General features: G+C 38.5%; 1 protein-coding gene across 1 annotated transcript; it reads right to left on the bottom strand.

Annotated features, from left to right (window-relative positions):
• Positions 1 to 4,761: 4,761 nt before the first annotated feature.
• Positions 4,762 to 6,123, bottom strand: LOC105694230 (protein-glutamate O-methyltransferase). Its single transcript, XM_012414702.2, has 3 exons — positions 5,656 to 6,123; positions 5,303 to 5,408; positions 4,762 to 5,032 (listed from the first exon to the last, which is right to left on the bottom strand). The coding sequence occupies exons 1-3, from the start codon at positions 5,745 to 5,747 to the stop codon at positions 4,781 to 4,783; spliced, it is 450 nt and encodes a 149-aa protein (XP_012270125.2). The 5' UTR covers positions 5,748 to 6,123; the 3' UTR covers positions 4,762 to 4,780.
• Positions 6,124 to 13,647: the final 7,524 nt, after the last annotated feature.

Here is a 13,647-nt window from a genome sequence, read left to right on the forward strand (position 1 = left end):
TATCAATTTTTACGTAATGATAACGATTCAATATTGTTTGCGACTTTTCTCCAGACGTGGAAAATAACTTTTATCCTCTCTTAAAGTCCCGTCTTATCTCGGAGTCAGCAGCCACATGTTGCACGCATGCACGTGCGCATGTATATACATATGTACCTATCATTCGAAATAATGTTCCAACATGAGAACAATCGTCGAAAGATGCAATATTCAACAGCTTTACGGGGACGATAGATATCCCTAAGTGGACAAAATTGGAATAAAAATTAGAGTTTAGAGTTTTAGAGATTTAGAGTTAATAAAAATTACAGAGATATCAACGATCAATTCCTACGCAAATTCCATTCATGATTATGAATCAGATAATCGGACGAATAAAAGTGAAATGAACCCCCCCNTTACACATGTTCTTCTAATTCGTAAAAATTACCTTCCCGTATTTGCTGCCTATTTCCTCTTTATCTCGACTTAAAATATCGGTCACTTTAGTTAAGATTCCAGGCAGTCGATCTTTCATCGTAACGAAAGCATAACTCCTGTAAGGTTGTGACAAAAGTTAACGGATCCTTTGCAAACGAAAGTAGCGAGAAAGGTACTTAATTCGGAGGCAATACTTCAATGATCTATTGGAATCAGATAATCGGACGAATAAAAGTGAAATGAACCCCCCCTGAAATCAGTCGATTCGAATGAGACACTATTTTTTAAGAGTATTGGACCGAACTGTCTGAAACGTTGACACATGACTCGTGAGCAGTTAGAAATTATCCTGACACAGTAGAAATTTGGTCTTTCGAAGAAATGTTTGGTTTTAGCCTGGACCAGAATCACAATAGCGTCGAGCTTTCTCATTTTTATCAATGTACAATTATTGAAGGTTCTAATGTGAGAAACCGAAGGGTAATGGTAATTGTGCAACAATTTAAAACACGTATTTACAATGTACTTAATATATGTTGTACTAAATGAATTCAATTAATTCAGGGAAATGAAACAATACTTTTAAATGTTACTTCATAGGCAAGTTGAAGTGAATTTATTCAGAAGGACTACTATTTACTATTTTCATTTAATATGGAAAGAAATTATTCCACTTTTATTTGTAATTACTAACAACATATTAATATATTTTTCTAGAATTTCTATTTAGGATGTGGCTTTAAATTTGCTAATGATTTAATATTCATGTTCACGCTCATGAAGTCTTTTAATAAGTTGATATGAACTCTATTGCCGCTAGTAACTTTCCTTTTGTCGATTATTCTTTTAATAAAACGTTCACAAGTTATGTGAAATGATGATTTCAATGACTAGTGTTTTTATTTGCAACTATTCATTAGTCGAAGTAGTATGAAAATATGAGTTTATAATATTGGAACAAAAGTAAAGTATAATATGTAAAATATACGGAAAAATACGAGGGTGAAAGGGATCAGTCGATGGCATCCATGCCTATAGATAGCGGTGGAGAACCTGGTATCAAGCTCATGTTAAATGAGATTTTTTTTAACTGTAGTCAGAAGTTTTACTTTAAAGAAGATTTAAAACAGTTACTACGACGACACACAGTCCGTGCATTAGATTTTACACGTGTGCAATTTCTTGGGTGCATACCTACTTGCGTATAGTAGCATCGGAAAAATCTTTATAATTTAATATCTGACCTACGATGCGTGCTGCAAAATTGAAACACACCAGCGAATGAATTCAATTTATTTACACGTCTTTAACACGTTGTATACCAAAATGTGACGGTCAAACTATTGTAATGCGGTTGTCGTTTACCGGTGACCACCTACGACATTCGACGTGTTAAAGATCAGATAATATCATTATATAATATTAATCCCATGATTTATAATTTTTCCTATGAATTAACGTACTTGGCGTGGCGTTTGGTACGAGTGTAACTGATTGCTTATAAAACAAGGAGTTAAATCCTGTTCGTTCTCGATAAAAAAAATTGTGGACTTCAATGATTAGCCAAAACAGTTTCTAAAGATCAAGATCTTTAATCAATATTTAAAAGGTGGTACATCAGAGTACGTGATTTCGACTTTAACTTTGTCTGTATACCTGTTGCGTGTTTAAGGGTATTATAGACCGAAGATTCGGTTTAAATTCGATCAAATCTGAATCTTTATTGTAATGCGTTAATAGGGTAAACCGTTCTGGGTGCTTTTCATCATACATAGAATATCAAGAAGTGTTGTACCTTCTTCACTTATTTCGGGAGCCACATTCTAAGAAGTATTATGAATTATATTATCTTTTTTTTTAGGAATGAGTTAATTAAGAGAGAATTCGTCAGTAAGGAGTACTTTAACGCTGAGGATGATACCGGAATATCATCTGATAGTTGTTGGATATCACGGATATCATCTGATGGGAATATTTTAAGATTGGACATTTAATGCACAATATCCTCAAATCCGTAATTAATGTCACCGTACGGTCAGATAGAGTAATTATATATTTTGTTAAATTCACACGTACTCTCTCTCTCCCCCTCTCTTTCTGTCTCTAAGGACGATATTCAAAGTCAGAACGTAAATGTTAAGGACGTTATGCGATGTGACGTATTTCCGACCGTCCCAGGACCACCATCACAGAGACGATTAGGGATCTCCGGGGAGCTCTAACAATAAGAATTGTCCTGACCCATTCAAAAATTGGATTTTTTAAAAAAAATTTGTTAACTGAGCCCAGACCTGAACCAAAATGGCGTCGAGCTCTCATATTTCGATCAATATGCAATTATCGAAGGCTCTGATATGAGAATCGAAAGGGTCAGGACAATTTTACGACAATTTAGAACACTCTGGTAATCGATAAACTCGCATTTGAACGAGATAAAGGCAAAAAAAATGTTGTATGCGCTTCTACGCTAAAACGATGGTAATACGAGGTCTCGGAGTGAAAATTTAATTGACCTGAAAATCACAGATGGCGCACGGGGGTCCCTCTGCAGTCAATTAGAGCCCCAGAAAGCATGAATCCAGAGGATTTCTGGAGTTTTACTTCGATTTCTTTATAATTATTGTACGAGAAGGGCAGGTGGAGTATGCCATTTGGTACAATGTCCAATATAATTCGACACAGCTGTCAATATAAAAACGAACGTCGGCAACGTAGGCATTTAGAAAAATCTTCTTTATCGACGTCAATCAAGTTCCTCGACGTGTTTCACTTCACCTTAACTGATAAGTTTTGCGAGTTACGATTTCGATCAGACCGGGTTGCTGGTTCCGAGGATCCAAAAATCAGCTGGCGCCCAGCAGATAGTTGGAGAACGGGGAGGGAGGCGAGAGCGCGGACCGACGAAAGTGCACGAGGTTTTCGCATGGGAAAAATCGCGTCACAGCGATCTCAAGACTTTCAAACGGACTAGAAATATCATCCTACGTATAGTTGACGGACCCTTTGCAAACGAAAGTAGCGAGAAAGGTACTTAATTCGGAGGCAATACTTCAATGATCTATTGGTTATAATCTTATTGTATAGTACGTAAAAGATAAGACATTTTAGTTATTGCTTCCCTCAAATATAAACGTTCCCGTTAATCACTCTTATTGCCGGTTTCGTACGACACAAACGGAAAAAGTATCGCATAGATTCCATTAGTCACGAGATTTGATAACAGTTTCTCTAAATAGTCATTTTTTTCTAGGTTCATTAATAGAAATTATCACAAGTAGCTTAAACACATTAATTAACGATGCACAACGGCATGTGAAAGGATAAATGTAAATATCGATTGTAAACTACATGTATTAGCGTAATCATTGCAAGGATGTAATCAGCGATAACTAGGTATCTCGAAGAAAGTGACATAGGGGAGAAACGGGGAAAAATAAAATTCAGTTTTTCAATTGGAATATCACTTTGCATTATTTGATATAAGGTATAGCGAATAAGTGTACAAAAATTTATAGAACAGGGAACATCGTACATTTACGAATAATAGTTACTTACTATCATTACCACATTAGTTAATGTAATTAAATATCTTGTGTTATGACTAAGTGTAATAATAAAATCAATATTATTCCAGATAGCATTATGCTACGGCTGTTGAAGCATTCTATGTCACTGTTGTCAAGGCACATGTAGTAGTTCAGCAAATACATTCAAATGAAACCATTTTTCAAATACCTCTTGTCAAGTATTTGTACATTTTTTACAAACAATATGAAAAGTCATGGAAGTGAAACGAAAGCATAATTGTACAAATTTTATTTAAATGAATCCATAAATAATTATGGCGGACAGATATGTTAATAGTTTGTCATGACATTTATATTTGCGTTAGATATGAAAAGAGAGCTTGTAGATGTTAAGTGAAGGCGATGGTGATGTCGAAATGTTATAAAATTGAATCAGTCGAAGGTAGTTTTATAAGAACTATTTCTTCTTATATGACTCTTATAAAATTTCCAAGTTATCAATTCAAGTTCATTTTGTGCACGGACATCCTGTATCAACAGTGGCTTGGATAAGACCGTACCTACCAGTTATCATCCAGTTTTCATCCATTTCTGTTAGTGATTCTGCTTTACCAGGTTGTAATCCAACGCAACCGTTTGATTTAATAGTTCTCAAGCTCAAAATGTTAGTCGGTAAAAAACCTTGCAAGGCTTGTATAAAGCTTGTAGTATATGCAAAATTAATATCGGCTAAGAGTTTTCGGTANTAGTATATACATGTCGACTTTTTGATCACAAAATATATTTCCTTTTGAAGCATTTCAATTAATGACTATACAATATTAACAAGTATCTTACGTGAGGGCGAACTCCTGTGCAAGCCTGCGATACATGTAACCCTCGCTATACAGCCAGGTTGCTTGAAACCAATTAGGAACCTGCCCCTCTCTTTTGGTAGTTTCTTCAAGATAGTTATTCCATATTTTAGAATCATCATTGCCATCATCGGGAACAGGAGTTAACGGCTTCAGTGGTTTATTTGTGACGATTTCATTTTTCAATTCATTAATACGTTCTATAACATCTTTCAATTCCTCCAGCGATTCCTGTTAAAATTTCATAATTTGCTCATTGTGATATGGTTCATTGTGTAAAAAAACAAACAGATTATTAGAAAAACCATTAATATTAGGAAAAATTGCAATTAATAAGCTAATGTAGTATACTCTTTTTATCAATTTTTCAGGGTCATGGTACCTTATTCATGCAAAATTGAATTCAGGAATTATTTTGTGAATTTGCTGATACGAGTAGTTTTCTCAATTATGCTCTAGTAATAAAATGTTACACATGTTCTTCTAATTCGTAAAAATTACCTTCCCGTATTTGCTGCCTATTTCCTCTTTATCTCGACTTAAAATATCGGTCACTTTAGTTAAGATTCCAGGCAGTCGATCTTTCATCGTAACGAAAGCATAACTCCTGTAAGGTTGAGACAAAACGATTTATTTTCAATCCAATTACTTATAATTACAGATAACTATTTTTAATAGTTCCACTTTAATTGACGTCCGTAAGCAAGCTATTTTGTAAATGACTACAATTGAAGAACAGAACGAAAGTAAGTAATTAACGCAATATCACGATATTAACATTTCCATCACAATGAAACTCAGATTTTTTATCAACATTCTGATTTCGGGTTAGGAACTAAGAATTAGCAACTTACCGCATATAAATCCCCTTGAAGGCACTATTTAGGGGAGTCGTGATATCCAGCAAACCAGAAATAGTATCCTGTGAACTTAACGTTGCTGACATTTTCGTTGAAATTGTTTGCACAGAGAACAAATAGGAAGAGCAGGTATACAACTGACAGAAAACAGATGAAGCAGCAACGAATGATTATTGCTCTAACACATTTGATTTGCACGAGGGGAATCGTGTGGGCATTGTCTATTTTTACGTAATGATAACGATTCAATATTGTTTGCGACTTTTCTCCAGACGTGGAAAATAACTTTTATACTATCTCAACGTCCCGACTTATCTCCGAGTCAGCAACACATGTGAATGCATGGACGTGCGCATTTATGTATGCACTGTGACGTGCAATTATCCACGGGGTCGCCTACCCCTGTAAAGAATACAGATGTCCCCATAGGGGCCCAGAAGGATACGGGCCTCTGATACCCGAAAAAGTTGGCTAACATTTTAGTTATGTTAGCCAACTGCATGGTGGCGCCGCGGTCGCTTCCACCCCTCTACCTCTGTCATTTTCTATCTCATGTTCTCTCATTATGTCGGAAATACATTCTCTCTTCGTCTTACTCACACTGTCTACCGGGCCTCTCCCACTCTTCTCGGAGACACTCCGCCTCCTTCTGTACATCTCTCTTTCTCCCGTGGTGTCGAACACAGTTGGCTAACACATTCGTTCTCTTTCTCGGCATCCCCCCTTTCTTGCCGCCGCAGATCAGCTGTTTCTATACAATTTGGTAGTTTATATTATTATGAGAAAAGTGCTAAATTTCAAAGGCTTTTTTTCACAAATTCCTGACAGATGAGACCTATTGTTTCAACAAATAGTTTTGTCTATTGAAGAATACAAAATAATGAAGTATTCCTCCGCGCCTAGGAACATCCTAGGTCAGTATAAAAAGGCCCGCTCCGAAGGGCTCGCTCTCTGATCTATCGAAGTCTGAACTGTCTCCATTCTGTAACCTGCGTGCGAGGCACCTGTAACTCTCGGCAAACGCTAGTCCCCTTGAGTTGACCGAATCTACGAGTCGTTCCTGTAAAACCAAGAGGCATCGAAAATAAAGTATCTTCGTTACTTTACTCGACGAGGTCTTTGGCTGGTTTCAACCATCTGGAAGCGAGTCCCCAAAAACAAACCCACGAGGCACGGTCCGATCGACATCCTCGGGTAATCGCCATCACCGCTCCCGAGTAAACGATCCCCGACCTAACAGCGGGCGGGGTAAGGACTATTAACGAACGAATTTTCCAAAACTCTACGGCGTACTCAACACTATTATTTTATCTTGGCCCTGAGACGGAAAGTGAAAGGGAGAAGGGAAAATGGTCGGACCGTGAATGAATTAACAACACTGGATTACTAAGAAAATAATGGTTTTCGCAAAAGAAGAGAATTAAGTGGAGGGGGTTTTCAAAGTAGTCTGTCCTATTTACAAAGGCGGTATAGGACCGACTCGGTCGAAAATGGAGAGAGAACCTCTCTCAGAAAATTACGATGCGTTAGATAACATCAAAAAAGGTTTAAGGGAACAGCGCGAGGAAAATTGCGCCAAAATTGGGACTTGTGCCCCGCGCTCCCGGAACGCGACGCGGGTGACCACGCGGTCGCTGCGTGGCTTCTTCGCCTCCGACCGCGGGGAACCCAGAAAAAGAAGAGAAACGGAAAAATCTCACGACCCAACGACCCAAAAGTTACTCAACCGTATTATATTACACTATTTGCGAGGGACGATGTTTAAGTCTTTTACAGTCTACGTTAAGAATTATACAAATTGAAGGGTTTTATATGTCATTTCGGTAAAGTAATGATAAAAAGGTCGATGTAAAACTGCCGAAATCCCATGAATTCACGACTGTTTAAATGTTGACGAAGCAACGTCGCCATCTGTGTTGTTGTGTTCTGTGTTTAGTTGTAACTAAATTTTGGTCTAAAAACATACGTTAGCCGCAAGACAAGCCAGCATTTTCTTGCAATTGTTGGTGAAAATATTAACCACACTGTCCCATCTGACTCTGTAATATTCCATTTTTACGGTATTCTAAATTGTTCGAATTAGGTTCTGAAACTCTTCATTTTCGATTCTAAGCCTCCAAGAAGCGTAAAACATCGAAAACGTGCCCGGACTACGCCATGTTAGTTCTAGTCAATGATAAATACATAAACTTTTTATGAAAAAAAAAAATTTCATGAGTTTGAGGACCTACTTTAAGGCCTCCATATCCACGTGGTAAAATGTGAATCGAATCGGTACACCCAATTCGGAGAATACTTTCCCCAACGATTTGACTTATCAGGTATATACAGGTGAACTCTTTCATATCCTTCATATCCTCCTAAAGGTTCATTTACACACCTCCGATCCGGCTTCGGTTTGTATAGGTATGGACATGAATTCCTCTAATGGAGATATAGCACTGCCAATATAAAAGGCAAATGTATGCATGTCCGACAATGTACAAACCGAAGACGGATGAATATAAGAAGATAAACAGAATTAAATCTGATATATCGTAGCAGTGTTAGAAGGTGAGCAAACTATAACTGGTTCAGTCAAAAAGTATTATTTTGTTAACGAGAAAATATGAAAAAAACAATTTTTGTGGGTCAATTTTGGGAGTGGTTTTCAATCGTTCAACACCGAAATTAGCACGTATAAGCAATACGTGCCTCTCATTTTTCAGTGGACTACAACCAATGTCACGATCAACAAAAGTAGGAAGGTACTCCTGGGATACTTTCCTTGTAATTCAATCGATGACTTTTGTAATTCTGGAGCACTAAGAGTCCCTCGACAAGAAATTAAATTCCGTAGACAAGTATAGTATATCGGAATATGAGAACGAGAATCTGAGCGTTTTGTGCCTTTGAACTTTGCCCCGATTACTAGAAAAGAAATGATATATTCTTATAATCCGTCGTACGTCAATACGACCGCCTGACGATCTGTCGTCCTGTCTGTCAATATGGCCGCCGCGTCGACTGCTCGAAAGCGCGACGACGTGGCGAGCTCGTATCACGAGAAAGTAACTAAATGAAACGTTTCGCGTGAGATGAAAAAGGAAGCACGATCGCAAGTCAGAAGATTCGATCCCGGGGAACGAAGTCACGGACAAAGGGAAGCTTCCGGCGATGATATTAATTACACACAGGGTTTGCGCCGCGGCCCCTAAGGACATTTTCTCTCCGCGGAGGTCAGGGAAGCTCGTTGCTTTATTCGCGCGCGAGCTCGGCACTGCGGCAAATTAGTTTTTGCGCCGACCATAATGGCCAACTTCAGTGATTATTCAGCTACAGATGCCAGGGACTTTAATAAACTTCGAGCCGGGGCGGACAAAGTTTAAGGGTCTTGCGGAGGAGTCGTCCGCGTTTTACCGCCGGTTGTTGCGAATCGCGTCGCCTCCTCGGCCTGAGAAATACTTGCAATAATTAACAAAACAATACGGCCCGATTCCTTCGGATGAAGTCCGCCCGATACGATTCCGAGCCGGGGGGTTGGGCGAGGGTTGGCAGCAATGTTGCTAATTACTACATACCACCGAGTGTGGCATAACTCGCGACCCACGGATTCCACCGGCCAACCTGTACAGTGGCAAGCGTTAATTCATTGAAAACCCTGCAGGACTTTGCGACCGCGGAAACCACTTAGACCAGAGTGCAACACTTATTTACAACACTCGGCGCACAATTACACCAAACTAAGTTATTTTCTCCCGTTTTATCAAGACAATTGTAGCGAGCAAATGGTGGTTGGGCAATGTTCGGCTGGTTTCGGTCTATCGAAAACGTTTAGATCCCTATAATCGTTGATTCAACGTCCGTCGTTTCGATTTTGCTAAACGACACTTTCCTAAATGATATATCTTATTTTGCTAAATATACTTTCGAGGCCAATTTAATTAATATTGGTCCATCGAAGAGGGATGGGCTCAGCTATTTAATTTTTCTAAAGTTATTTTCATTAAGGGGATTGGTGGGTTGTAAAATGCGTTTTAATCCCTTGCCGTACTTTGATGAGTCAGACTCGTAATCTCAATGTCGGGTAAAAAAATTGTCCCGTGCTGCAATCATCTTTCCCTCGTCATTTCGGCCGACTTTGACAATTTTCATGGATCACGGGCTTGGATTTTACCGAGTTAATTAGTACGACAAGGGGTTAATCGAAGCGAGTTTAAAACAGAATGAAAAGGTATAGGAAATATTTGCTTACGGGGTTGTTTCATTTTATGTTTTCCTGCGGATTTAAGGTAACAAAATTTCACAATGTTTCGAAATAGCGGACTTGCGGAGGTTAGACATTTGGGATTTTCTTTTTCACGGTGTACATGATTCTAGGAGAACGACGAGTCTGAGACAAAAAATTAAGGCAGTTTTATAAACTATAAATGATTATTTAAGAACTTATGGTTTGGAATCTCGACGAAAGGTTTTGTTCAAAAGATAACGATTAAAGTGCATAAACCAATGAAAAAGAGTTTTACATTGGCTTGTTTTACTATAAACCAAATTTCTTTTTTCATTGAAAATCCTTAAATAATCTTTTGTAGTTCCTGAAACGACTATAACGTTTTATTTGAGACTTCCCGTTTTCTTCGAATCATGTACGTCGGGAAAAACAGTCAGAAATCTCCAACTTCCATATCCCGTCATTTTTAACATTTAAAATTTGTATTCATATTAAATTCTTTATAAAACCTGAAATAAAACAGAAAATAAATATTTCCTATACTATTTTATTCTCTTTTAAGCTTACTTTAATTAAACCGCAATTCACAACCTACCAACCCCCTTAAGTACATATTTTCGAATGGTCATTTCTTTCTCGACTGCAAACCTGATCAGTCTAATTAGTTTAGTAAGAAAGCCTGTATGCTTAAGGTGATGTGAAACACGTCAAGGAACTTGATAGACGTCGATAAAGAAGATTTTTCTAAATACCTACGTTGCTGACGTTTGTTTTTATATCGACAGATGTGTTGAATTATATTTAGGTATTGTACCAAATTGCATACTCCACCTGTCCTTTTCGTACAATAATTATAAAGAAATCGAAGTAAATCTCCAGAAATCCTCTGGATTATGCCTTCTGGGGCCCTAATTGACTGCAGAGGGACCCCCTGCGCCATCTGTGATTTCCAGGTCAATTAAATCTTTACTCTGAGACCTCGTATTCCCATCGTTTTAGCATAGAAGCGCATAAGACACTTTTTTGCCTTTATCCCGTTCAAATGAGAGTTTCTCGATTACCAGAGAGTTCTAAATTGTCGTAAAATTGTCCCGACCCTTTCGTTTCTGATATCAGAGCCTTCAATAATTGTATATTGATCGAAATATGAGAGCTCGACGCCATTTTGGATCTGGTCTGGGCTAAGTTAAAAAATTTGTTTGAAAAATCCAAATTTTGAATGTATCAGGACAATTCTTAGACGATCATGAGTCATGCGTCAAAATTTCGGATAGTTTGGTCCAATACCCTTAAAAAAAATGGTTGTATTCGAATCAATTGATTTGAGGGAGGTTTCACTACACCTTAATGGTTACGGAAATAGCAGGGATTGTGAAAATTTGGAAATTTCTCAAGAGCGCGAATAACGCTGCTCGGAGTGTTCGGCTTTATCGACGAGACCAATAATGCCCCGGTTTGGCTTGGCAATCAAATTTAATTATCATTCTGGACATACCATCTCCCGCCCGTTTCCGCGGCTTGTTGTCGAATGTAACGGCATCTTTAGAGAATGGCTGGCATTTTTATTGGACTCGTCGAAGCTTTCCTGGCCAATAAGAACTTTAATGTATCTTACAAAATCGCGATGGTCCCGAGAACTACGCCTCTTCGATGATTCCGTACTGACGAAAATGCAACATTTTCAGGCGCACAAAAAAGCTTTACACACGAAAGGAAACTCGAGTCGATAACTCCATCGTTCCCTAAGCCTGGCGTGTATTTTATTTTCATTCCGAAATTGTGAAAATGCGAAAACGTTCTCATCGATTAACGTAAGTGCTCAATGAAACGCGTCTCTGCCCTGTTAAAAAAGATATTATAATTTTATAATATTCTTGTTGGAAGTTTCATGGTATACTGATTGTATAACCTATGTGCAAGGAATTGATGAAATGTGACATAAATTTAGTATCTAAGTGTATTGATTTTCTCACGAAATTTCACAAGGTCTTACCCCAATATCACTGAATCGTAAGTTCATTTCGGCATTTTTAATAAATATATACTAATTCATTTTTAGGACATTAAATGTATAATTCTATTATAACCTTATGTACTCAAAGTGCGTGAAATTTTATGAATATTTTTAACAGAGGGTAACCGTGTTTAATTTATAGGTTTCGCAGATTTTGTTCAACGTGCATCACGCGACAGTCACCCGCAGGTGGACGCCATTTTGCGAAATCCATCGAGGTATTACCGAGCGGGGATTTTTGACGTCGCTTTTGCACGTCGTTGCAGTTTTACGAGACTTCGCATTAAATTGATTCGCCGGAGAGACGAAGCGCGGGGGTGGACATTAGGACGCCGTTATACGTCGTAAAGGCGCGAGTACCAGATGGCCAGGGACAATTTTCGCGATGAAGAATGGTTGAGATGAGCCGAAGAACTTTCAGGATGAAGGATAAGAGGGTGTCCTAAAGTTGGAGATCGGAAATTTCATAAGTCAACGTTCCACGTGTCGAGCCTACTTTTTACCATCTCGAGGTGATACTTTAAATATGAGCTTCTTTAGACCGCGAATTTGGAAGATAAGGATGAGTCCTTGATGCCGCCATTTTCGAGACCTCGTAAATTCCTCTAGGATCGCGATCGTCTCTCGAGTCCGTTCTACGCGACAGATTCTGAAAATGTAAATGATAGGAGCTCCGAGTTAATTGCCGGAGGACCGCAAGTAACTTCCCTGGAACTTCATGAATAGCGGCTAATTATAATTAATTTCACATTGTTCGCCGTGCTCGCGCTAAATTCGTCACTTCGCCGACGACCCTGCGGAACACCTGTAGCGTTTTGCCACCTTAAGGTGAAGTGAAACCTCCCTCAAATCAGTCGACTCGAATACAACACTTTTTTTTAAGGGTATTAGATAGAACTGTCCGAAACTTTTACACGTGACTTGTGAGCACCTAGGAATTATCCTGACACTTTAAAAAATTGGATTTTTTTAAAACAAATTTTTAGCTTAGCCCAGACCAGAACTAAAATAGCGTCGAGCTCCCATATTTCGATCGATATCCAATTATCGAGGCTCTAATGAAGCTCTAAGGAGAGCTTAAATTCCTCGCAAGGAACCTGAAAATCACGAAAAAGGTGCTCCACGGGGACAACGATTTCGAGCGTATTTCTTAATCGATCGAGCTCAACGAGTGCTCGTTTTAAAGGCTCGTTTAAGATAAAACGTTGACGTATGTTCATATGGGAACGATTTTCGATAACGCAACTCCTTCCTACTTAAAAAAGCATTTAAATAATGTCGTAGCACTTTTTTTATATGAAAATGACCACTTATCGAAAATCGCTCCTATATAAATACAGGTCAACATTTCATCTTTAATATGAGCACTCGTTGAGCTCGATCGGTTTAGAAATATTCTCAAAATCATTGTCCCTTGCAAAGGCCCTGCAAAATCGTTGGAGTGGTGAGCATCCTTAAAGAGACGTGGCAAATGGGGAGGAAGAATAAGAAGACAGAGTTTGTGCACCTCGATGCTTCACAGTTGAAATCTACAGATCGTAATTAATTGTTTAGATTTCACGTTGAAAAACCCAGGACATTTGAACGGTATGGACAACTGACGGTGCTCTTAGAGCTATTGAAATAGCAAGCGCTATTGCGCCGATTGGCTCTTTTCGCCCTGAATTAAGACAGCGCTATTGCATTGTTTGGCATTTTTCGACACTGCTTTTTCAATAACCCCTGGGACTCAAACGGTTAAAAAGATTCCTCCATCCATGGA

The sequence above is a fragment of the Orussus abietinus genome, unplaced genomic scaffold (assembly GCF_000612105.2).
Source record: "Orussus abietinus isolate OABI.00-Male unplaced genomic scaffold, Oabi_2.0 scaffold52, whole genome shotgun sequence".
Taxonomy (NCBI): domain Eukaryota; kingdom Metazoa; phylum Arthropoda; class Insecta; order Hymenoptera; family Orussidae; genus Orussus; species Orussus abietinus.

Bases quoted from the DNA above. Each gene is read 5' to 3' on its own strand.
- LOC105694230 (XM_012414702.2), bottom strand. From the start codon at position 5,747: ATGTCAGCAACGTTAAGTTCACAGGATACTATTTCTGGTTTGCTGGAT. The intron at 5,409-5,655 runs GTAAGTTGCTAA...TCAACCTTACAG, and splicing joins TTCAAGGGGATTTATATGCG to GAGTTATGCTTTCGTTACGA. The intron at 5,033-5,302 runs GTAATTTTTACG...AAATTTTAACAG, and splicing joins TAGGCAGCAAATACGGGAAG to GAATCGCTGGAGGAATTGAA.